Below are 26,060 nucleotides of genomic sequence, written 5' to 3'. Positions count from 1 at the left end.
TTGATGCAAGCTATGCAACGGCATAGTTAACAGCAAGTGTGCCACCACGAAGCACAGAGGAGACTGTATCTACTATGTATGTAATTGTAATTACTTCTTTTTACCATAGCAGTTGAGAAGCAGGACTCGGATGGTTAGCTTGGTCTTAAGGAGCTGTAGAGTTTATCTAACTGCACATATTAGCATAGCCAGTACATTAAATAGTTTTGAGGAGTGTTATCTAAATATATTTTACTGTTTTAAACATATAAAATACCATTTGGTAATTATAATATATTTTATTATATGTATGGGTTATTATATTCAAGTCATTTTGTAGTCTGAAAATACTATTATCTTTCAAATCTAATCTAATGCATGCCTGGACAAAATGTGCAAAAATTAAACTTTTACTTGTATTAGTATATCATTATGGCTGTAGACTACAGAGTGTTACTTTTCAAAAGATACCAGGCAAGTAGTAGTATTGTTTGCCTTAACTTTGAGTGGAATTGATTTGTTGACACACATTAAATGATACTTTCACATAGTGTATCTATCATAGGCTACAGTGTTGATCTGATATACAAGCATTATGTTGCTTAAAATGTCCTGGAAAATCATGTCTTGAAAAGGGTGGGTACCCTTATATAATGAGGTTAGTTACAGTAGTAGTAGTAGTTAGTATTAGATTTGTGTATTTCTTTTTCCGGTAAGACAACAACATTTGCAGGCATTGTGACAATAAGGATATTTTCATTTACACTAAATATCAATTTGGTATGGCAGTCTAAGACCTTCAATAAGTATGATGGAAATTTAGTTTTATGTACATTTAGAATTGAATCACAATTGTATAACTCTGTTTCTGTTTTTTTGTATGTCTCAGTATCTCTTCCCAGATGCTGCTGTGGAGAGGACACCAGAGAATAGCAAGAATAAAACTGCACAGGCAAATTCTTGTGGGAAGATGGAGCAAGATAAAAATTCTGATTATGTATGTTTCCCTTTTTCCCACTTTTACTCTTTGACGTGCCAGTTATCATGCCAGTCACATTAGATCTGAGGTTTCTTTAGATTTTTGCAAGAATCAAACCGCAAACACAGGAGAATAGCATTTTACAGAAACAACAATTAAAAAGTAATATTTTATATTTATCTGCATTTGCAAACCATTAAGAAACTATGTACACACAGTCTCCATGTATTTTTACAGTAATTTTGGTGTTTTTTAGAGAAACAATGAAAAAAGCATGCTCCACAAGTTAACCAGTATTGTGGTGTCCTTATGCCACTGTACGTTCACTCCCGTGATTTTACTTAATAATTAGAATTAGTTCTTCCATAAACTGAAATATTAAGACATTTAAACATGTGGACAATTGTTGGTATCCCTCTGTTAAAGACAACCCACAAAGCCCACAAAGGTCACTGAAATAACTTGAAACAGACCAAATAATATACACAATATAATAATAAATACAATTTTACAAAAAACTAGACATAGCTTTTGAGCTGTGGTTAAACATAATTAAAAAAACAAACAAACTAATGAAACAGGCCTGGACAAAAATTATGGTACCCCTAGGAAATATGTAAAATAATTTGACCACAGGGACATGTTAAACTAAAGTGTGTCCTGTAATTAGATTCACAGGTGTCTTCAAGCTTGTAACAGAAGCTTGTCAGTCTGTCTATTTAAAGGGTTAAAGGTGGTCACTATGCTGTTCATGGTGTGTGCCACACTCAATGTGAACCACAGAAAACTCAAGAGATAGTTGTCTCAGGAGATTAGAAAAAAAAAAGATGTTCCTGTTGATGTTGCTGTGACTACAGTTGCACATATTATATCATATAAATTTTAGAGGTGAAATCCAAGGTCAAGGTATATCGGAGTCAGATCAAACCATCAGTTACCGTTTAAGCCAAAGTGGACTTAATAGAAGATGACCGAAGCGAACTCCACTGATGAAAGCAAATCGTAAAGAAAATAGAAAATGCCCTTAACCCTTCTGGGAGAATGTCCTTTGGACAGATGAGACAAAACTGGAACCTTTTGGCAAGTCACATCAGCTCTACGTTCATAGATGCAAAAATGAAGCATACAAAAAAAGTACACCTACTGTAAAACATGAAAGGAGGCGCGGTTATGTTCAGGGACTGCTTTACTCCATCTGACACAGGGTTTTTTAAAACTGTGCAGGGTACAATGAAATCTCAAGACTTTTAAGGCATTCTGGAGCAAAACGTACTCTGAAGTGGCCTTCTATGGGTTTTGATTTAAATCCTATTGAACATCTATGGAAGGAGCTGAAACATGCCATCTGAAGAAGGCACCCTTTAAACCTGAGACAAGTGGAGCAGTTTGCTGACGCGGAGTGGGCCAAAATACCTGTTGACAGGTGCAGAAGTTTCATTGAGAGTTGCAGAAATCGTTTGATTGCAGTGATTGCTTCAAAAAGTTGTGCAACAAACTATTAAGTTAAGGGTACCGTAATTTTTGTCCAGGCCTGTTTCATTAGTTGGTTTTTAAACTGATTCTGTTGAACCACAACTCAAAAGCAATGTCTGATTTTCATGTGTACATTTTTAATAAATAGATATTTATTATTACTTTTGGCAATTTCAAGTTATTTCAGTGACCTTTTGGGGTTTTTCTTTCTTTAATGGAAGGGTACCAACAATTTTGTCCACGTCTGTATATGCTTTACTTCTTGTTTTCTTTCCATCTCTAGAACCTTTTCCTACAGCTGAAGTCAGCCCCTATTGACAGTCTGACCTACCGACTGGCACTGTGCGTCTGTCTGGTAAACTACTACCATGGTGGGCTGCGGGCTGTCGCCCACCTCTGGCAGGAGTTTGTGCTAGAGTTGCGCTACCGTTGGGAGAACAACTACCTCATCTGTGGGTGGGTACCAAAAACACTTGGGTTGTTTTTTGATTAGGCAACCAGGCAAGAAGGTCCTTGGTTAAGTGGGTAACTAAGAACCCATTGGTCACTTCAACAGAGCTGCAGTAGTTTGGAAAACTTGCAGAGGTAGGTGAACCTGGAAGAAAGATCTTCAATAGAGCTCATTGTAAATTTTGTTAAATGATTTTGAAAAGGATTTTGACACCGTTAGAAAAAAGAGAAAACTATAACATTTTTTGATCTTTTGACTGAATTTAGTTTTATTTTCACATTTCATCATTCCCTATTTTGGATATTCTAACAAACTGATAACATATACAAATCTAGGTGTAAATATTCACTATAAAGCAAACCATTTCCAAGGAAATGTATAAAAAGTAATTGACGCAGTTGCTCATTAATGTCTGTAGTCATATTCACTGTTCACGACCATCTAATCAATTTTCATAATCTGCAGGCTAGCTGGGGGACCTCCTGATCTTCGCTGCTGTCTCTTACATCAGAAGCTCCAGGTAGCCATTTTTATAAAATGCACACATGCAATGCTTGTATTTAAAAAAAAAAAAGATAGATAGATGGTGAAATCAGTGTTGCATTAATATTCACCCCCCTTAAAATGACTGACCTAATCCAACAGAGGTCCAGATATTTGGTGCTAGTAACCCCACAATTAGTGAAATAGGGATCACCTGAGTGCAGTCAATGTGTCTGAAGTGATTGCAGTATAAAGACACTTGTGTCTGGAAAGTCCAGTCACTGGTTATCCAGTATTCCTGGCTACCATTACACCATTGCAAACACTGTTTTTTTTGTATTTAATTGACATTACTTTGTTGGTAAAATAAGACTGAGCTTGTACAGGGAGTTGAGTTGAAGGGACCTTAAGGAAGGAAAGCTATCAAAATTGACAGCTAGAATGCCTAAGCTCTGCAAGGCTGTAATTGCAGCAGAAGGTGTTTTTTGCTGTTGTTTGTTTTCTTTTTTGTTCTTTTTTTTATATTTCCTATTCAGACTAATGTCATGTTTGTTTCCTTGGAAAACAATTAAATATCTAAGTGATCCCAAACTTTTGAGCGGTGTGTGTGTATATATATATATATATATATATATATATATATATATATATATATATATATATATATATATATATATACACACATATATATATATATATATATATATATATATATATATATATATATATATATATATATATATATATAAATATATATATATGTATATATGTGTATATATGTGTGTATATATATTTATATATATGTATATATATGTATATATATGTACATGGATGCATACAGCTTGATGTCATCCATGTAGAGGAGGTGCCTGATGTTGGCTTCATTCTGTAGTTGGTATCCATAACTGGTCTTGATGATGACCTTGCTAAAGGTGTTCAGGCCAATGCAGAACAGCAGTGAGGACAGATTATCTCCCTGGTAAATCCTGCACTTGATGGTGACCTGTGCAGTTGGTCTGAAGTTGGCCTCTAGTGTTGTTTTCCACTGCCCCATTGAATTCCTGAATAGAGTCCTATAGTCTTGTACCACTTTAAGCACTGCAGAATCCATGTGTACCATCAATTCAGGCAGTTGGTATGTCTGGTCTTACAGTCTTGACTGACTGCTCAAGACTGCTCTAGCTGGCTAGTAGCTGGTGGTTAGCTCCTCTGTGTTTCTACTAATTCCTTTCTGGGCCCCCTTAATGTATTGACCTATGTGCCTATTTATCTTAGCTGCTATGATGATTGACAGAAACGTCCATGTTGAGCAGAGGCACATTATTGGGAGTTGGTTTGATGGGACTGGTCCCTTGTGGTGGTCTTTCAGGATCAGGGAGGTTCAGCCATCCTGATTCAGGCTGATATATTCATTATATCATGATATTCCTTACATTGTACTTCACAATTCAGATGTTTTCTTGTTTGTATGCAATTTTCTTTTGTGTGCCATATGCCTAGCCCTGACCCACAGTAGCGTTGTGGAGTGTCAAGATGATCTTAGGTAAACTTTTTTCTTTTTGGTAGAGCAGTGGCTTCCTCCGCAGTGTCTTGCCTTGGACACTGTGTCTGTCCCGGTTTGACAGCCTTTTAGCAGTTACTGTAGAGTTTTTTCTTACCTCACTGAATATGAACATCTGTAATCAAAACTTAAAGAAGTACTGAAAAACAATGTCATGTCTGAAAAATGTTTGTTTTCTTACATAGATGATAAACTGCTGTATTGAGAGAAAAAAGGCCAGAGATGAAGCTCGCAAGGTGCTGGAGGGAAGTGAAAAAAAAGTCAGCAGGATGTCCAGTGGCTACCTGAAATCCCTCTCTGTACCAGAGTCTGCAACTGTAATGTCAACTGGGTCCATCTCAACAAAAGAGGTGTCTCCAGGGAAGTCCTGGGACTCTTGGAGTGATAGTGAGGATGAGTTTTTTGAGTGCCTTAGTGACCAGGGGGAGAGTGAGGCTCCACCAGCTGATGAAGAGAAGGATGGGAGTAAAAGTAAAGCAGAGGGCAGGCTGCACCCCTATAACAATATGACTCTTCTGAACTCCAGTGAGCCACTCTATGTTCCCATCACACAGGTAAGCATGTCTCTATTCTCGTCTTTTAGGCTCACTTTATATTTGTTATTTATTTATATTTATTAATTTTTTAAGTATAAATGTGTGTGTGTGTGTGTGTATAGAGTGGTGTGAAAAAGACTTTGCCCCCTTACTGATTTCTCATATTTTTGCATGTTTTTCGCACTTTAATTATCATCAAACAAATTTAATTATTAGTCAAAGATAACACAAGTAAACACATCATCCAGTTTTCAAATGAAGGTTTTCATTATTAAGGGTAAAAATAAATCAAAAACTACATTGCCCTGTGTGAAAAAGTGGGCAAAGGGGGGCAAACTCTTTTTCACACCACTGTATATATGATGAGCGTGTGTGTGTATCTATGTGTGTGTGTATTCAAGATTCAAAAAACTTTATTAATCCCAGAGGGAAATTGTTTTGCCTCATTACAGTTGTTCTCAACACACGCATAACCAAGACAGAAAGAAAGAGAACCACAACCAGGAAAGATCCACACAAATACAAATACAAATAACCAATAACATCAATACAGAAAAATTCAATATATGTACACAATATGTAAAATATGTAAAGTAGATGAATAAAAATGGGTCAATATTTATAGCCTATTGTGGAATGACAGCAACTGACCAACTATCACTTCCCCCACAGAGGGGGGAGGAATTGTAGAGATTGATGGCCACAGGTAGAAAGGACCTCATGTGGCGCTCTGTGGAGCACTTAATGTTATTCAGTCTTCGGCTGAACGTGCTCCTCTGTCCAGCCAACACACTCTGGAGTGGGTGGGAGGGATTGTCCAGGATTGAGAGGAGTTTGGACAGCATCCTCCTCTCAGCTACATCATGTAGAGGGTCCAGCTCCACCCCCAAAACAGAGCCATCCCTCCTGATCAGTTTGTTTAGCCTGTTAGTGTTTGCCACCTTCATGTTGCCGCTCCAGCAGACCACAGCATAAAAAATGACACTGGCCACAAAAGACTCATAAAAAATCCGCAGGATGGTGCTGCAGACGTTGAAGGACCTGAGTCTCCTCAGAAAGTACATCCGGCTCTGTGCCTCTTTGTACAGTGCTGATGAGTTCTTAGTCTAGTCCAGTTTGTTATCTAAGTACACTCCCAGGTATTTGTACTCGGATATGATCTCCACCTCCTCTCCCTGTATAAAAAGAGGGATGACAGGACTCCCACATTTCCTGAAGTCCATGACCAGCTCCTTAGTTTTTATTGATGTTGTGTGGGGGATTAACTGAGGAGCGGACAGTGAACTGAAGTGGGCTCTGCGGCTCAGCTTGGAATTGATTGAAACAATTATTTAATTTGTTGGCTTGGTCCACTGTCCCCACAGTCACCTGGCCTCTGGTCCTCATGCCCCTTCATACCTCCCTGGTTTTGTATTGAAGGCTTTGTTCCAGTTTTCTCCTGTAAGCCACCCCCTCTCTGATCCTGACAGACAGCAGTCTCTGGACCATCCTTGCTGCCTCCCTGTCTCCCAATCTGAATGCTTTTTTTTTTGTTGTTTAGGATGGCTTTGATGTCTTGAGTGACCCAGGACTTATTGTTTGGGAAGCAGCAAATAGTTTTTGTGGGTACGTGGGTGTCCACAACAGAAATTGATGTAGTCAGTGATGCAGCAGCGCTGTTAGCGGATGGAGGAACGTAAACAGCAATTAATATGGTGTGTGAAAACTCTCTGGGCAAATAATGTAGACGAAGTCCCACAGGCAACAGTTCAATATCAGGGCTGCATACACGCTCATTGACAGGTATATGACCAGGATGGCACCACGTGTTTTTAATGAGAACGGCAAGCCCCCCTACTCTTCTCTTACCGCTCTCCTCTCGCCTCCTGTCCCAGCGCACAGTGCTGAAACCGCCTATATTTACAATGGAGTCAGGGATACCATCATGCAACCATGTCCCTATGAAACACATAAAACTACATACTATTTTCTCCATCCTCACTAGGGCTGTCAGTTCATCCATCTTATTGTCCAGTGATCTCACATTACCCATAATCAAAGGTCGAGCCGTCCTATGTAAGATCAGCTGATCCCGGAAAATACAGAAAAGACATCACAAGGAAGAGAACAGCGGTAAATCGGCTGCATCAAGGCTCGCGCCTGCATGTATAGTTATGTATGTATAAAATAAACTTCCCCACTCGCTCCTTCTTTGGAGCGGTCTTATTCCTACAAGCTCAGGTTCTCTACCAGAAGCCTGGGAGCTTAGGGGTCCTGTGCAGTATCTTAGCTGTTCCTAGGACTGCACTCTTATGGACAGAGATCTCAGATGTTGTTCCTGGGATCTGCTGGAGCCACTCTCCCAGTTTGGGTGTTGCAGCCCCCAGTGTTCCGATCACCATGGGTACCACTTGTGCCTTCACCTTCCACATCTTTTCTATCTCATCTTTCAGCCCTTGGTACTTCTCGATCTTCTTGTGCCCCTTCTTCCTGATGTTGCTATCACTTGGGATTGATACATCTATCAGTACAGCCTTGCTCTCCTGTTTGTCCACCACTACTATGTTGGGTTTTACCAGTTTGTCAGTCTGTATCTGGAAATCCCACAGGATGTGCTATAGGATTAGTGCCTCTGTGTTGTCTTTCAGTCCAGCTTTGTCCAGCCGTTGGTAGGATTTGTCGACATCAGCCAATTCTTCTATCTGCCGGTTGTACATGCCGTGCAGGATGTCTCTCTATGAGGGTTCCTCCTCTTCCTTCCCTTGCTCCTCTGGTTTCTGCTGCCCGAGGTATTTACTAAGCACGTCATCAGTTGGGGCCGTCTTCCTAATGTAGTCATGGAGCTTAGGCTCTAACCTCCGTTTCTATGGAGGATACTGCACCTTATGGCTTGTGTTGATCTTATACCAAGTACCTCAAGGATCACAGTTGCTGAACAACAGCTGATTGGTCTCAATTCAATTCAATTCAATTCAATTCAATTCAGTTTTATTTGTATAGCGCCACTTTACAACAAAAGTTATCTCAAGGCACTTTATAGTGTAAGGTTTAAGACCTTACAGAAAATATTTATACAAACAGTTATAGAGAAAACCCAACAATCCCATTTGAGCAAGCTTTAGGCAACAGTGGAGAGGAAAAACTCCCTTTAGAGGAAGAAACCTCCAGCAGAACAAGGCTCATAGTGGGCGGCCATTTGCCTCGACAGGTTGGGGTGAGTGGAAAGAGAAGAGAGAAAAGAACAGCAGGCAATAAAGACAACAACAAGCAGCAAGAACACTGGGCAGGTCAACTGAATTGGAGATGTACAGCTCCAGGCTGAGGATACCTGCAGAAAAGTACAGAGAGGAGGAAACACAACTACAGGAGAGAGAAGACACAAAGTTAATGACATGCAATGGTGGCATTTGCATTGATACAGGAGAAAGGAGAGAGGAGAGGAGCTCAGTTTGTCAGTAGAGGTCCCCCAGCAGACTAACCTATATCAGCATAACTAAGAGATGGTTCAGAGTCACCTGATCCATCTCTAAATATAAGCTTTATAAAAAAGGAAAGTTTTAAGTCTAGTCTTAAATGTGGAGAGGGTGTCTGCCTCCCAAACCTGAACTGTGAGCTGGTTCCACAGGAGAGGGGCTTGGTAGTTAAAGGCTAAAGGTCTTTAAGATAAGATGGAGCGTGATTATTAAGGGATTTATAAGTGAGGAGAAGAATGTTAAATTGAATTCTGGATTTTACAGGGAGCCAATGGAGAGAAGCTAACGTTGGAGAAATATGATCTCTCTTGCTAATTCCAGTCAGAACTCTGGCTGCAGCATTTTGGATTAACTGGAGGCTTTTTAATGAGTTATTTGGACATCCTATTAATAAGGAATTACAATAGACCAGTCTGGAAGTAACAAATGCATGGACTAATTTTTCAGCATCACTTTGGGACAGGATGCTCCTAATTTTAGCATTGTTTCTCAGGTAAAAAAAGGCAGTTCTAGAGATATCTTTGATGTATGAAGTGACGGAGATATCATGATCAAAGATAACTCCGAGATTTCTTATAGTATTACTTGTAGCGAATACTAAGTCATCAAGGGTAAGAACGTGATTAGACATAGTGTCTCTGAGATTTTTAGGCCCGAACAGTATAACCTCTGTCTTGATTTGGGAGAAGGAAATTGGAGGATATCAAGGCCTTTATGTCTAAGAGGGACATATATAAAGTGAAAAGAATCAGTCTAAGCATAGATCCCTGTGGAACTCCATAGCTAACTTTGCTGTGCATGAAAGATTAATCATTAACATGTACAAACTGAAATCTATCTGATAGATACGATTTAAACCACTCTAGTGCTGTTCCTTTGATCCCAATGACATGTTCCAGTCGGTGTAATAAAATGTTGTGATCTATAGTGTCAAATGCAGCACTAAGATCTAACAAGACGAGTATAGAGTGTGATGGTCATCGTTGATATTGTCTGTAATGCTGCATTCACATCTTCTAGCAGACTTTCAGAAGGTACTTATTACTTATTTTATATATATATATATATACAGTGAGGGAAAAAATTATTTGAACCCCAGCTGATTTTGTAAGTTTGCCCACTAACAAAGAAATGATCAGTCTATAATTTCAATGGTAGGTGTATTTGAACAGTGAGACACAACAATGACAAAAAAAATCCAGAAAAATGCGTTTCAAAAAGAGTTATAAATTAATTTGCATTTCCACGAAGGAAAGAAGTATTTGATCCCTTCGAAAAACGTGCTTTAGTACTTGGTGGCAAAACCTTTGTTGGCAATCACAGAGGTCAGCCGTTTCTTGTAGTTGGCCACAAGGTTTGCACACATCTCAGGGGGGATTTTGGCCCACTCCTCTTTGCAGATCCTCTCCAATGTTTGGCAACTCAAACCTTCAGCTCCCTCCACAGATTTTCTATGGGATTAAGGTCTGGAGACTGACTAGGCCACTCCATGACCTTAATATGCTTCTTCTTGAGCCAGTGATTTGTTGCCTTAGCCGTGTGTTTTGGATCATTGTCATGCTGTAGTACCCAACCACGACCCTTTTCAATGCCCTGACTGAGGGAAGGAGGTTCTCGCCCAACATTTGACGGTACATGGCCCCATCCATCCTCCCTTTGATGCGGTGCAATTGTCCTGTCCCCTTGGCAGAAAAACACCCCCAAAGCATAATGTTTCCACCTCCATATTTGACAGTGGGGATGGTGTTTTTGGAGTCATAGGCAGCCTTCCTCCTCCTCCAAACACAGCGAGTTGAGTTGATGCCAAAGAGCTCGATTTTGGTCTTATCTGACCACAACACTTTCACCCAGTCTTCCTCTGAATCAGTCAGATGTTCAGTGGCAAACTTCAAACGGGCCTGTAGATGGGCTTTCTTGAGCAGGGGGACCTTGTGGGCACAGCAGGATTTCAGTCCTTCACGGTGTAGTGTGTTACCAACTGTTTATTTGGTGACTATGGTCCCAGCTGCCTTGAGATCATTGACAAGTTCCTCCCGAGTGGTTCTTGGCTGATTCCTCACCGTTCTCATTATCATTGAAACTCCACGAGGTGAGATCTTGCATGGAGCTCCAGACCAAGGGAGATTGGCAGTTAATTTATGTTTCTTCCATTTGCGAATAATTAACTGTTGTCACCTTCTCACCCAGCTGCTTGGCGATGGTCTTGTAGCCCATTCCAGCCTTGTGTAGGTCCACAATCTTGTCCCTGACATCCTTGGAAAGCTCTTTGGTCTTGGCCATGGTGAAGAGTTTGGAATCTGGATTGATTGATCGCTTCTGTGGACAGGTCTCTTTTATACAGGTAACGAGCTGAGAGGGCTGCCAATGTCAGCTCGTTACCTGTATAAGATCCACCTGGGAGCTAGAGATCTTGCTGACGGATAGGGGATCAAATACTTATTTCCTTCATGGAAATGCAAATTAATTTATAACTCTTTTTGAAACGCATTTTTCTGGATTTTTTTTGTCATTGTTGTGTCTCACTGTTCAAATAAACCTACCATTGAAATTATAGCCTGATCATTTCTTTGTTAGTGGGCAAACTTACAAAATCAGCTGGGGTTCAAATAATTTTTTCCCTCACTGTATATATATGTATATGTATATATATATATATATATACACACATACATACATACATACTAGTGTCAGCATCAACAGTGAATAAGAGACTTCATGATGCTGAAAAGCAAATAAAAACAAAAAACTGATGCGACATTGGACACTGGAAGAATGGAGGAACGTGTTGTGGACAGATGATTCCAAGTTTAAGTCTTCGGAGCCTTTAGCTATCAAGCCCCTCTCCTGTTGAACCAGCTCACAGTTCAGGTTCAGGAGGCAGACATCCTCTCCACATTCAAGACTAGACTTAAAACTTTCCTTTTTTATAAAGCTTATAGTTAGAGATGGATCAGGTGACTCTGAACCATCTCTTAGTTATGCTGATATAGGTTAGTCTGCTGGGGGAACTCTACTGACAAACTGAGCTCCTCTCTCTCCTCTCTCCTATATCAATGTAAATACCACCATTGCATGTCATTAACTGTGTCTTCTCTCTCCTGTAGTTGTGTTTTCTCCTCTCTGTCTCCCTCTCTCTCTATACTTTTCTGCAGGTATCCTCGGGCTGGAGCTGTACATCTCCAGAATCCAGTTGACCTGCCCAATGTTCTTGCTGCTTGTTGTTATCTTTATTGCCTGCTGTTCTTTTCTTTTCTATTTCTATTTCTATTTCTCTTCTCTTTCCACTCACCCCAACCGGTCGAGGCAGATGGCCGCCCACTATGAGCCTGGTTCCGCTGGAGGTTTCTTCCTCTAAAGGGAGTTTTTCCTCTCCACTGTTGCCTAAAGCTTGCTCAAATGGGTTTATTGGGTTTTCTCTATAATTTTTTTGTATAAATATTCTCTGTAAGGTCTTAAACCTTGCACTGTAAACCTTGCACACAGTGCCTTGAGATAACTTCTGTTGTGAATTGGTGCTATACAAATAAAACAGAATTGAATTGAATTGAATCAAACTTAAGAACATTTGTGAGAGGCAGGAGAAATGAAAATATGTTCTTAATACCTTGATGAAAGAAAATGTAAGACATAAAATGAATTATTTAAATTTATACACACTACTGTGTGTGCGTGCGTGCGTGCGCATGCACATGTATTTTATTTTCAGGAACCTGCCCCCATGACAGAGGACTTGTTAGAGGAGCAATCAGAAGTACTGGCAAAACTTGGAACATCAGCAGAAGGATCCCACCTTCGTGCTCGGATGCAGAGTGCTTGTCTACTCTCTGATATGGAGTCCTTTAAGGTGAGATGATCAGATGTATACTCCAACCTACACTACCACTAACACTATGAGGCAAATAGAAATGTAAATGGTAAATGGTCTGCACTTATATAGCACTTGTCTACCTAAATGGTGTAAAGGTGCTTTTACACTGCATCTTATTCACCCATTTGCACACACAAGCACACACACACTCACACACTGGGAACCAAAGATTTTTAATGAGAAAATTTGCATTACTTGGTAACACAGATAAACAATCAGTTGAGTGTTTCTATAGTTCCAATGACTGGGACAGAAAAAAAACATCTCTATTACAACCTTTAGCTGATCTCAAGTCATATGTGAATTTGAATAAAACAAGTATGCTAGCTGCCCTCATGGGCAGAGTTGCGAGACGAGTAGTTTGCATTGGTCTAAGATTTACATTTACATTTACATTTAGTCATTTGGCAGACGCTTTTATCCAAAGCGACTTACAAGTGAAGAACAAGGCAAGCAAAACAAAATCTAAGTCAAGTAATGACCTGGTGGTGGTACCACCAGACGGAGCGCAGTGGACGGGAGGGGGTGTAGACCTGAATAATTGAGTTGAGGTAAGTTGGAGCTGTAGAGATGACCACTCTGTAGGCAAGAGACAGAGCTTTGAACTCCTTGCAGCCACAGGAAGCCAATGCAAAGATCTGAAGAGCGGTGTGAAATGAGACCTTTTTGGTTGATTGAAAACTATGCCTGCTGCTGCATTTTGGATCATCTGCAGGGGTTTGGTCATGGATGCCGGTAACCCCATCAGCAGTGCATTGCAGTAGTCGAGACAAGATGTGATAAACGCCTGTACAATGAGTTGGGTCATGTACTCTGACAGGTAGGGTTTGATCTTTCTGATGTTGTGGAGGACATATCTACATGACCTACAAACTGTGGCGATGTGTTCCGTGAAGGTCAGTTGGTCAACAATGATGACCCCCAGATTTCTGACCATCTTAGCGGTGACAATCACTGCAAATCCAATTTTGATGCTGATGTTGTGTTGTGTTGAAGGTCTGGCAGGGAAGACTAGAACTTCAGTCTTGGAAATGTTAAGTTGAAGATGTCTTTCTCTCAAGTAGAAATTTCAGAGAGACAGGCAGAAATGCGTGACGAGACAGTAGAGTCATCCGATGGAAAGGACAGGAAGAGCTGTGTGTCATCCGCATACCAGTGATAGGAAAAGCCATGTGAATGGATGATGGAGCCTAGAGAAGAAGTATAGATGTAAAAAAGAAGAAGACCAAGGACTGAGCCCTGCGGTACACCGGTGGAGAGGTCATGACAGTCAGACAGTGACTGTGACAGTGGAGTAATCTGGGCCTGCTTGAATGAGGTGGGAAAGGTGCCTGTTGTGAGAGAAGTGTTGATGATCTGTGTAATGGCTGGTATTAGTGTTAGAACCAGGAGCTGATGGCTGCCACCTTCTTGGTGAAAAAGGAGGCGAAGTCGTGGGGGTGGGGTGAGGGTGGATAGAGCAGACTTGTGTCTAGTGGAGAACAGCTTTCTGGTGTCTGTGGTGTTGCTGAACTTGTCCTGGTAGTATTCAGTCTTCGCCCTAGTGACACTGTGAGAGAAAGATGCAAGCAAATCCTGATAATCAGCAATAGGAGGTTGAGACTTGGATTTGTGCCACTTCCTCTCAGCACTCCTGAGCACGGTGTGTTGTTCACCGTTCTGGTCAGTGAGCCACGAGTTGGAAGCTGAAGGACGAGCAAAAGACGAAAACTGCTTCGAGTTGAAAAATTGATGGTTGCGGCGAAATGTTACCAGTGCGATGAAAAAATGTGATGGTCTAGAGATGAAGACTGTGAGCAAAATGTGATCCGACAAATGCAAAGGAGTGACAGAGATGTTGTCCACAGTGCAGTTCCGGATCAGAATGAGGTCCAAGTTGTTGCCAGCTTTGTGGGTTGGAGGAGTGGAGAGTAGTTTCAGAAATTAACAACATACAATACAGAGCTTAGATACAGAGCTCATAAATGTTGCAGTGTAAAGCGCTTTGAGTACCAGTTAGGCAGAAAAGCACTACATAAGTGCAGAACATTTACCATTTATAAATACATAACAGATGACAGTCTGCAATACACCATCAGTGAAGGAAGGTTACAACACTACACTGAAGAGACATTCCATTCACATTCATTTTGCAGCAAGAGAATGACACCAAGCATTCTCCCGGTGATTTTAGGGAAGAAAGTAGCTGCTAGGATTCTCTCTAGGATTATGTTTGCCATGGAAGAAGTGGGCTCATAGAGTTTCACAACTAACAACAATTGGGCTAACCCTAACCTTTTGGGCAGTGCTGCAGAAGCCTGGAAGGGAATCAGAGCTGAATAGCTGCCAAAACTGGTCAGTTAGCTTAGCCAGCTAATTAGCTAGCTTATTGTTTTCTAAAATGATGTTTATTTATAATAAATAGTGTCAGTTATTACTGTGTTTACAATTCATACATTTTGCCAACCTCAGTGTCTGAAATCAGAATTATTCACTATTATGCACAAATTGGTCTTGTTAAATTATCCTTGATTCAATTCAATTCAGTAATATTTGCATAGCGCCAATTCACAACAGAAGTTATCTCAAGGCACTTTACAGTGCAAGGTTTAAGACCTTACAGAGAGTAATTATACAAAAGATTATACAGAAAACCCAACATCCAATTTGAGCAAGCTTTAGGCAACAGTGAATAGGTAAAACTCCCTTTAGAGGAAGAAACCTCCAGCAGAACCAGGCTCATAATGGGCGGCCATCTGCCTCGACCGGTTGGGGTGAGTGGAAAGAGGAGAAAGAAAAGAACAGCAGGCAACAAAAACAACAACAGTCAACAAGAACATTAGGCAGGTCAACTGAATTCTGGAGATAACAGCTCCAGGCAGAGGATACCTGCAGAAAAGTAGAGGGGGAGACAGAGAGGAGGAAACACAACTATAAGAGAGAGAAGACACAAAGTTAATGACATGCAATAGTGGCATTTGCATTGATATAGGGGTGAAGAGAGTAGCTCAGTTTATCAAGTTCCCCCAGCAGACTAACCTATAGCAGCATAACTAAGATTCAGTTCAGAGTCACCTCCCGAACCTGAACTGGGAGCTGGTTCCACAGGAGAGGGGCTTGATAGCTAAAGGCATTTGAACTCTGGCTGCAGCATTTTGGATTAACTGGAGGCTTTTTAAGGAGTTATTGGGACATCCTATTAATAATGAATTGCAATAGTGAAGGAGATATCCTGGTCAAAAATAACTCCGAGATTTCTTACCGTATTACTTGAAGCCAATACTAAGTCATCAAGGCTGAGAATGTGATTAGACATAGTCTCTGAGATTTTTAGGCCCAAACAAAATAACATATGTCTTGTCTGGATTTAGGAGAAGAAAACTGGAGGACATCCAGGCCTTTATGTCTTTTAAGCATGTTTGAAGTTTGACTAATGATTTGACTAATGAATTTGACTAGTTTCTTCTGGTTTCATAGATAGGGTATCATCTGCATAACAATGGAAATTTATAGTGTGTTATAGAGTGTTATATATATATGTTTTCCTAATAATGTTGCCTAAGGGGGGACATATTGCCTAAGGGGGACACATATAAAGTGAAAAGAATCGGTCCAAGCACAGATCCCTGTGGAACTCTGCTGTGCATGGAAGATTCATCATTAACATGTACAAACTGAAATCTATCTGATAGACACGATTTAACACTAGAACTACGACAGACAGGTCAAATGACAATATACCTAGGAGCCCGGCAAGGTGGTCAAATGACAACCTGGCCCCCTGTGGACAGTGGATTTTTTATTTGTTACTTTCTTTTTTGCACATTTGTGATTTGCGTGGTTTTTAGAACCCCCCCCCCCCCCCCCCCCCCCCCCCGTGAAATATTTCTAACAAGAACACCTCCTTATTTACTATGTTGTTTTATTTTTATTTATTTATTTATTTTTTTCTGTTCTTAGCTTTGTTAAAACATTAGTATCCAGCTGGTTAGTGTAGTGGTAACATCACCACCTCCCATGTGGGAGACTGGGGTTCAAATCCCAGCCGTGGTCTACCAACAGCACCAAAGACGACTTGTCATCCCGCTTTGGGAAAAAAAAAACGTGTGTGGATGTCGCCATAAGATGTCTTGGTGAGGCAGAGCTTCAGCTGGCCTCCCTTCCTCTTGTGGTGAGTCAGCGACAACCCCCCCATCTGCCCCCACCCCGACGTGTGCCGCTAACGATACATACGTTACATAATAAAAGCAGCTGTCCACAGGGGGCCAGGATGTCATTTGACCACCTTGCCGGGCTCCTAGGTATGACCAGAAAAGTCAGTAGTCCTACCACTCTAGTGCTGTTCCTTTGATCCCAATGACATGTTCCAGTCTGTGTACACAATAACAAACAGGACAGTTTTTGACTGATTTTTCCAGTTTGGATCAGAGAGGCTAAGAGTGAGGCTCTCAAATGAATCCCATAGGGATAGATCTGGATCTATGAATGTATCTACACAGTTCTCTCTCTCTACAGGCTGCCAATCCAGGCTGTGTCCTTGAGGACTTTGTGCGCTGGTACTCTCCTAGGGATTATGTTGAGGAGGAGGTGGTTCACAAGAAAGATAATACAGTGCTTAAAGGCAAGCTTAGTGCCAGGATGATGATTCCAGGAAACATGTGGGTGGAGGCTTGGCAGACAGCCAGGGTTACACCTGCACGCCGCCAAAGAAGACTTTTTGATGACACAAAAGAAGCTGAAAAGGTAAATTTCAATTTAGCTCAGGAGTGGCCAACCCTGGTCCTTAAGAGTCACAGTCCTGCTTGTTTTCCAACTATCTCTGCATTTCCTGCTTCTGATTGGCTGAACACACCTGATCCATGTAATCAGCAGAGGGTAGGGCAGAAATAGTTGGAAAACAAGCAGGGCTGAGGCTCTTGAGGACCAGGGTTGGCCACCCCTGATTTAGCTGGACAATCCACCTACTGGATTGTCAATCAGTGATTAATTTCATCTGTATATTTAGTAAAGACTTTGCTACAAATGTAAGACTGTCAAAAAGCATACTGAAGATAGATGATTTTGACTGTCTTTTTAGGTTCTGCACTATTTAACGATGCAGAAACCTGCAGATCTAACTTGCCATCTTTTGCCCTGCATTATCCATTCTACAATTCTGAAGTTGAAGGAAGAAGGTGAGTTACCATTTATATTTGTTGAACATTTGTTGGTCATTGTGTTAAACAAATAAACTTTCTGTACTCTTGTAGCGTTACTGTGGCTAATGTGGATCCATTCAAGCGAACCCAATAAACAAACAAGACAAAGCACTTTGTGTTTGTAACACTTAGATCTTTCAAGAGATGTTCAGTCGGGTTCAAGTCTGGGCCCTGGCTGGGCCACTCAAGTAGTTGCCAGAGTTGTCCCATAGCCATCTTTTGTTATCTTGGCTATGTGCTTAGGGTCATTGTCCTGGTGAAAGATGAACCATTGCAGGGTTCCAGGTCCAAAGCACTCTGAAACAGGTTTTCATTGAGCATGTCTCTAAATTACAGCGATTATCTTACCCTTGATTCTGACTAGCTTCATCTCCCAGTTCCTGGTGCTATAAAAAAAAACATCCCCACAGCATGATGCTGCCAACACCATGCTTTACTGTAGGGATGGTATTGGCCAGGTGGTGAGCGGTGCCTGGTTTCCTCCAGACATGATTTAAGCCAAGGAGTTCAATCTTTGTTTCATCACACCAGGGAATTTTGTTTCTCAGGGTGTCAGATTGTCATGTGTCTCATACTGAGGAGTGGTTTCTGTCTGGCCACTAATGATAATGATAATGATAATAACATAGTTTATTGAACCCAGACCAGACAGTACATATCTGCTCTACTACAAGGTTTCAGTGTCTTGTCCAAGGACACAGGCCTCCAAGCTTTTTCCATTTACGAATGATAGAGGCCACTTTTCTTCTCCAATGCTGCAGAAATTTTTCCAGACCCTTCCTCACATCTGTGCCTCAATACAATGGACTTCATGACTTGGTTTGTGCTCTGACATGTACTGTTTACTGTGGTACCTTATATAGACAGTTGTATGCCTTTCCCAATCATGTCCAATCATTTACATTTAGTCATTTGGCAGGCGCTTTTATCCAAAGACTAGGCAGGGTAAGCGTAAGGAGGTCTTGCCTAAGGACCCCTACTGGAGGTAGGCTACAGCTGGGATTAAAACCCCAGTGTTCCCACCTTTGGGGAAACTGAATTTCCCAAAGGTGGACTCCAACAAGTTGTAGAAATATTTCAAGCATGATCAGTGGAAACTTTCAAAAAAAAATATGGAAAAGGTTAACTGCTGTAAATACTTTTTGGATGCACTGTATGGTTTTAGAGCAGTCTTTCTCCTCATTGAAATAGTACACGTGAGTTATGCTTAAACTTGTATGTTAAAAGTGTTGAATGACCAGTGGACCACTATTGACTCAGAGCACATTAGACACACATATCAACCTAACAGGTCAATATTTGTGCTGCAGCAACACAGTACACTCTTTAACTTTTCTGTCCAAACATCAGGACTGTCACAGTACACAACAATAGTCCCTGCCTGCCCTGCCAAAAAGTGCTATGTGTGAGTCTACTTGTAATGTGACTCATCCTGGCTGAGCACAGCATCAGCCTCTTCATGTACAGTAAATGGTAAACGGTCTGCACTTATCTTAGCTTCACACTGCAATTAGTTTATTGTTTCAGATGCCATTTAAAACAAATACAGTTAAAAATACAGATAGAAAATTCAACTTGCCAAAATGATTAGTGGGAGTGACTGTATTACATGGCACTACTACAGTCTTCTTCTTCTTGGGGTGGCTGTGGCTTAATAGGTAGAGCAGTTGACTGCCAATCGCAGGATTGGTAGTTCGATTCCTGGCTGCCACGTCACATGCCAAAGTGTCCTTGGGCAAGATACTGAACCCCTAGTTGCCCCCAGTGAGTCAGATCAGCTGCATAGCAGCTCTGCCATCGGTGTGTGAATGGGTGAATGAGACGCAGTGTAAAGCGCTTTGAGTACCAGTTAGGTAGAAAAGCGCTATATAAGTGCAGACCATTTACCATTCCCCCATTTGGCAGGTAAGCGGTGTTAATAGTCATGTCCGGGATGTGACCCTCTTAGCATTAGCTTCAAGTAAATGATATTAAGCTACTCTGGTACAGATACAGCAAAACAAGCCCAAATTGTGATACTGTGTTTGACAGATGGTATTCCTTTTGCTACTTAAGTTGTTAATGTCCTTATGCTGGAATGCAGTGTTTGGTCATCACCAAACAGCAGTTCTCAGTAAAGCCAGGAATTCTGCTTTGTTCTTATCTGTCCACAGAACATTCTTCCAATAACCTTCTGGCTTAAGCACTATACAGCTCTTTAACTCTAGTCCTTTATGTTGAATTCATGAACACTGACTTACCTGAGGTTTCATAGGTTTCTTGTGATCCCTTGTGACCTCTCGGCTCGCATTCCTGCTCTTGGTGTGATTTTCAAATCACACCAGCAGCAAAATGTGTTCACACTTGATCTTGGTCACAACAACACATTATAACCAGATGGAACAACAACGTGTAGGTGATCATCAAAGTGTTAACAACGCAAAGATGCCACAGCAGTTTACAGTATAAGTCTGCTATGCCAGACAGTCAGTCAGAACTTATGAAGCCTTTTAGGTGAAAGGTCAAACATCTTCAAGACCTTAAGGCAAGTTCCGTTGCCACTGAACAACACCTTTGGGGAAACCCATAATCTGGATGACTGAGAATCTTCAGACTCTTCAGACTTATGGTTCACATACATGTTTTCTGCACTGAGAGTTATCTTTTTCTTTGATTTGATTTGATTCGTTGTTTCATCTTAGTAATCATCACCTTTGAACTAACAGAGCCACACACAATTAGTTTGGTTTCAACAAGGGGGCAGTATTTTAAATAGTGTAGTGACTATTTAAAACCCAGATCTCCACTTGACAAGACAAGGGGAACGTTAAGCATAGTTGGAAGTTTGGCATTTCAGATAAAACGATGAATATGAGCTGAATGTTCATATTGTCAGCTTTGATTAGCTATGTACACCTTAATTTGTTAAAGAACACAGAAGATGCCAGCCTTTGTATCAGATGACCCACATTCTGAGTGATTCTAAACTCTGACTCTATGTTGAGTGGTGGCCTGTTTTAAGTGTATATCTTGTTGCTTTATGAGGCTCATTTCTAAGTTAGGGTTAGAGGGTTAGGGTTAGTACATTTATCTAGAACTTTACAGATAAAAAGTTTTCTGTACACCTCTGACTTCATCCTGCTACTACTCATAGTCATGAGTAGAAGCAGGAGTCATGAATTATTGCATCAATAATTATTTAGTGATCCTGTTCCAGAAGCAGCTGGCAAGCTGGCAAGCCCAAACCATGACACTAGACCCACTGTGCTTCACAGATGAGCTTGTATGTTTTGGATCATCAACAGATCCTCTCTTCTCTCATACTTTGGCCTTTCTGTCATTGTTGTTAGAGATAAAAAACTTTTGTACGCCTCTGCAAGTTCACAGCTGACTTTCTGATTTGTTTCTGCTGATGAGGGGTTTGCATTTTGTTTTTAATTATATTTTGTGGTGGGATAATATACATGGGTGGCTCAGCCTATTTCTCCACTTTATTTAATTTATTGCTTACTATTACTCATCTCTCCTCTGTCTCCTGTTGATCTTTTGTCTTTACAGAGTCGGTAGAAGACATTCCATCCATCAAAAAAAACATTCAGCAAGCCATCTGTCAAGCCAGCAAGCTGCTGCATCCCACCATCCAGGATTATAAGAAGTTAGAGGTCAGTGACAGACTGTACTGGCAATTAGCTCATTTGTACTCAGATATTTGTGTTGTAGATTTAATATTTGCTGATCAGTATAAACCTAATAATAATTAAGTAATATTTTGTCTTGATTACTGCAACCTACAAACAGGGCAATAAGCTCAATCAAACCTCTCCAAATGATCCAATATTAAGTAGCATGTCTCATTTTTGATCTCCATTCACTGTCGCATTCCTGTTCATATATCTTCACTGGTTTTAAGTAAAACCCCACATTAAGCCTTATTCAGCCTCTCACAGTGCACTGTGACGGGTGGAGAACAAGTGCTTAGGTGGATAGGTGTACAGTGGCAAGAAAAAATATGTGAACCCTTTCAAGTTACGTGGAGTTTTGCATGAATTGGTCATAAAATGTTCTCCGATCTTCACCTAACTCACAACAATACAAAGACACAGTCTGCTGAAAATAATAGTACACAAACATTATATGTTTTCATAATTTTATGGAACATAACATGTAAACATTCACAGTGCAGGGTGGGAAAAGTATGTGAACCTTTGGACTTAATAACTGGTTGAACCTTCTTTGGCAGCAATAACCTCAACCAAACGTTTCCTGTAGTTGCAGATCAGACCTGCACAACGATCTGGAGTAATTTTGGACCACTCCTCTTCACATAACTGTTTCAGTGTAGCAATATTCTTGGGATGTCTGGTGTGAATGGCTCTCTTAAGGTCATTCCACAGCATTTCAATTGGGTTGAGGTCAGGACTCTGACTGGGCCACTCCAGAAGGTGTATTTTGTTCTGTTGAAGCTATTCTTTTGTTAAATTACTTGTATGCTTTGGATCATTGTCCTGTTGCATCACCCATCCTCTGTGGAGTTTCAGTTGGCGGACAGATGGTCTTACGTTTTCCTGCAAAATGTCTTGATAAAGTCTGGAATTCATTTTTCCGTCAATGATAACAACAAGTGTTGTGTGTTTTTTCCAAACAACTCAATTTTGGTTTCATCTGTCCACAGAATATTTTGCCAGTAGTGCTGTGGAACATCCAGATGCTCTTTTGCAAACTTCAAACGTGCTGCGATATTTTTTTTTTGGCAGCAATGGCTTCCTCCCTGGTGTCCTCCGATGTACACCATTCTTGTTTAATGTTTTCCTTATTGTAGATGACGATAAATTCATGTTGTAACAAGTCTGACAATGTTGCAGTGTTACAGATGTAAACATTGGGTATGTCCAATATGTGAACATAATTCAGTGTGTTAACATAGACTCAAGTAACCAGGTTACTAAGAGAAACCACGTTTCTATGCTACTTGTGGAAACGAGTTTACATGCACTCAAGAATCCTGGCTACTGGAAATCGGAGTATACATCCAGCACAAGAGTAATTGGATTTCTCTTCTGCCCTGGGCTGATTTTGGAAGCATATTTCACAGATTACTCCATATAATGATCTCTCCATTCATCCAGCTGACAGTGGTGAATGTCAGGAGCCTTTGTGATGCACATGGTCTCTGCTTATGTCAAATAATTTGTCAATGCTGATCACAAAGTCAGTCTAACATTGAGATTGTGATTGTGTGGTCAGTTGTTGCTGAAAAATGTACGGAAACGACCACCATAGTCACATTCTTCACACAGCCCTTACTGTGTTCATTCACATGCTTACGCCTAATAGGTACCACTCCTCTGGTTACATGAACATTTACTACGAAACCATCTAAGATGCCAATAAACTTAAATTAATCCTTTTTCAATTAGTTCTGAACTCAACTAGCCGGCTATGACTATGACTATGCAGCTAATTATCTTACTAGTGGGTTAGAGGCTAATAATTTAAGCTAGTGGGGATTGTTAAATAATAAAAACTATATTAATAGAGTATTTTGAATTGGATTGTTTTGCAATTATAGGCCTACTGATTACATTTTATTGTATGGGAATGTATAATGATATGGTTAATTAATGAAGTATAAAAAATAAGCTTAAACATAAGTTTATTCAGTATTCATCAAATGGCCTCAGGTCGTTTTGGGTCCAAGGGAATTGCTGACCTTTGCCAGTGCACTTGTTTTGTTATGGACAAACCATTACTAACACATAAGCTAAATAACAAAGAAGCATTTGGGTTCACATCAGGCAGGCCATTCCTCTTAGTCACTCCTTTCCATGATTCTCCATCATTGCCCATGTGAGCACTGAAGTCACTTAGCAGGACTATGAAGTTCCCTGGTGGATCCCTTTCCAGGACCCCACCCAAGTTCATAGTACTCTAAACTTCTGTCACGCATAAGCACAGACAGCAGTCAGAGCTTTCCCTCAACCAACTTTAAGTCGCATGGAGGTGACCCTCTCCTTCTGTAGGGTGAATTCCAACACAACAGCACTTAGCTGGGAGCTTGCAAGCAAACTGGAATATCAGCTGGCAGTAGCACATGTGCTATTGTTTACTGTTCTGCAGCTGTGCACACCAGTACCAGTCAGGAGCAGGAACGATATAACAGAAAATGTTAACAGAAATTCAAACAACATTGCCAAAGAAAACATCCTGAAAGACTCAGGCCAAACCTGAAAAGATGAAAAGACTGTTGAAAGAAGGGTCAGAGAAAATCAATAGTCTGAAGATATTATGCATAATTAGTTAGACCTATAAGCAGAGTGGCATTTGCTATATTTCCTATTTAGACTAATTCCATGTGTGTTTCCTTGGAAAACAATAAAGTATCTAAGTGATCCCAAATTTACTGCCCACACTTTTAAGCGGAACCATGATTGTGATGTAAATTGTGACTGTGTTCTTCAAACTTTGCCTTTTGCAGCAATTACAGCCTGCCACACCTTGTAGTTTTCCTTCCTTATTGTCCCTTCTGCTCTGTACAAATATCCTATTTTACCACCTCCAAAGCACCCCAGACCATTACACTGCTTTCACCATGCTTGGCTGAAGTTATTAAGCACTGTTTTAACATCTTTTCATTTGTTCTGCATCTCACAAATGTTCTTCTATTTCATTCGAAGACCTCAAACTTAGACTCATCTGTAGACCTTTATCTTCAATCTTCCACTGTCCAATGTCTGTATTCTTTTGCCCATGTCAGTGTTTTGTTTTTATTAGCCAGTCTGAGATACAGCTTTTTCTTGCCAATTCTGCCAGAAAGTCCAGCATCCTGAAGTCTCCTCTTCACTGTTGATTGTTGACACTGGTGTTTGACGTGTGCCATTTAGTGTAGCTGCCAGTTTTTTTAGACAAGACACAAATCTCTACCTGTCAACAAGAATTTCCTCAAGGGTATTAATAATCAATGCTTCTACCCTTTAGATTATGCTGAGTTAATTTAAATTATTTATTAATCTACGGCATTAACATGTGTCTTTGACTCCCAACTACACTGTTTAAAGATGTTTTACCTTCCATTTTTTTGCCTGTTGTACTTTTCTCTTTACTCTGTCTTTTTAGTCACCCCAACCAGTCGAGGCAGATGTTACCCACTCTGAGCCTGGTTCTTGTAGTCCGCTGACCTTTAGGCACATAACCTTTCTGAACCTAGACCTGACCAACTGCAGCAACCCCAGATCATAGCACTAGCCCACCAGGCTTGTACTGTAGGCACTAGGCATGATTAGTGCATCACTTCATCCGCCTCTCTTCTTACATTGATGCACCCATCACTCTGGAACAGGGTAAATCTCAACTCATTAGATTTCTCGACTTTCTTCCATTGCTCCCCAACCACATTGCCTCCTCAAAGATGATGGTTCCCCACTGTCCTTCCAGTTTATAATAATGCGTTACTCACCAAGTCTTAGTAGTTTCAGCAATCTCCTTAGATGTTTTCTTTGCTTGATGCATGCCAATAATTTGACCCTTCTAAACAGATTAATGTCTTTTCCACGATCAAGAAATGAGCAGCTATTCACTGCAACAGTTAGGATTAAATAACTTCTGGCAGCTGAAACATAATCATCCATGCAGTATGTTGGGGGGTGGTTGTGGCTCAATAGGTAGAGCAGTTGTCTGCCAATCATACGATTGGTGGTTTGATTCCCGGCTGCCACATCACATGCCAAAGTGTTCTTGAGCATGATACTGAACCCCAAGTTGCCCCCGGTGAGTCAGCTGCATATGCATCTGCCATGGGTGTGTGAGTGTGTGTTACTTATCCAAAGGGAGGCTCTTACCTATTTGCTAAGTTAATTTTTGTGATCGGCTGTGTATATAAATATACAAATATATATATATATGTATGTATGTATGTATGTATGTATGTATGTATGTATGTATATATATGTATATATGTACAGTGAGGGAAAAAATTATTTGAACCCCAGCTGATTTTGTAAGTTTGCCCACTAACAAAGAAATGATCAGTCTATAATTTCAATGGTAGGTGTATTTGAACAGTGAGACACAACAATGACAAAAAAAATCCAGAAAAATGCGTTTCAAAAAGAGTTATAAATTAATT

At 40.5% G+C, this 26,060-nt stretch overlaps 1 protein-coding gene across 1 annotated transcript in view; it reads left to right on the top strand.

Moving 5' to 3' along the window:
- The window catches only part of rab3gap1 (RAB3 GTPase activating protein subunit 1), a 75,108-nt gene that overhangs the window by 33,838 nt on the left and 15,210 nt on the right, over positions 1-26,060 (top strand). Inside the window, exons 14-21 of the mRNA XM_026350818.1 lie at positions 869-976; positions 2,715-2,887; positions 3,348-3,402; positions 5,112-5,480; positions 12,621-12,758; positions 17,277-17,504; positions 17,839-17,935; positions 21,497-21,600. Coding sequence (XP_026206603.1) covers positions 869-976; positions 2,715-2,887; positions 3,348-3,402; positions 5,112-5,480; positions 12,621-12,758; positions 17,277-17,504; positions 17,839-17,935; positions 21,497-21,600 — 1,272 coding nt within the window. The remainder of the gene's footprint in view (positions 1-868; positions 977-2,714; positions 2,888-3,347; positions 3,403-5,111; positions 5,481-12,620; positions 12,759-17,276; positions 17,505-17,838; positions 17,936-21,496; positions 21,601-26,060) is intronic.

This window comes from Anabas testudineus, chromosome 19 (assembly GCF_900324465.2).
Source record: "Anabas testudineus chromosome 19, fAnaTes1.2, whole genome shotgun sequence".
Taxonomy (NCBI): domain Eukaryota; kingdom Metazoa; phylum Chordata; class Actinopteri; order Anabantiformes; family Anabantidae; genus Anabas; species Anabas testudineus.
Note: the sequence above shows the minus strand (reverse complement) of the source record. Positions and strands in the feature narration are given on the sequence as shown.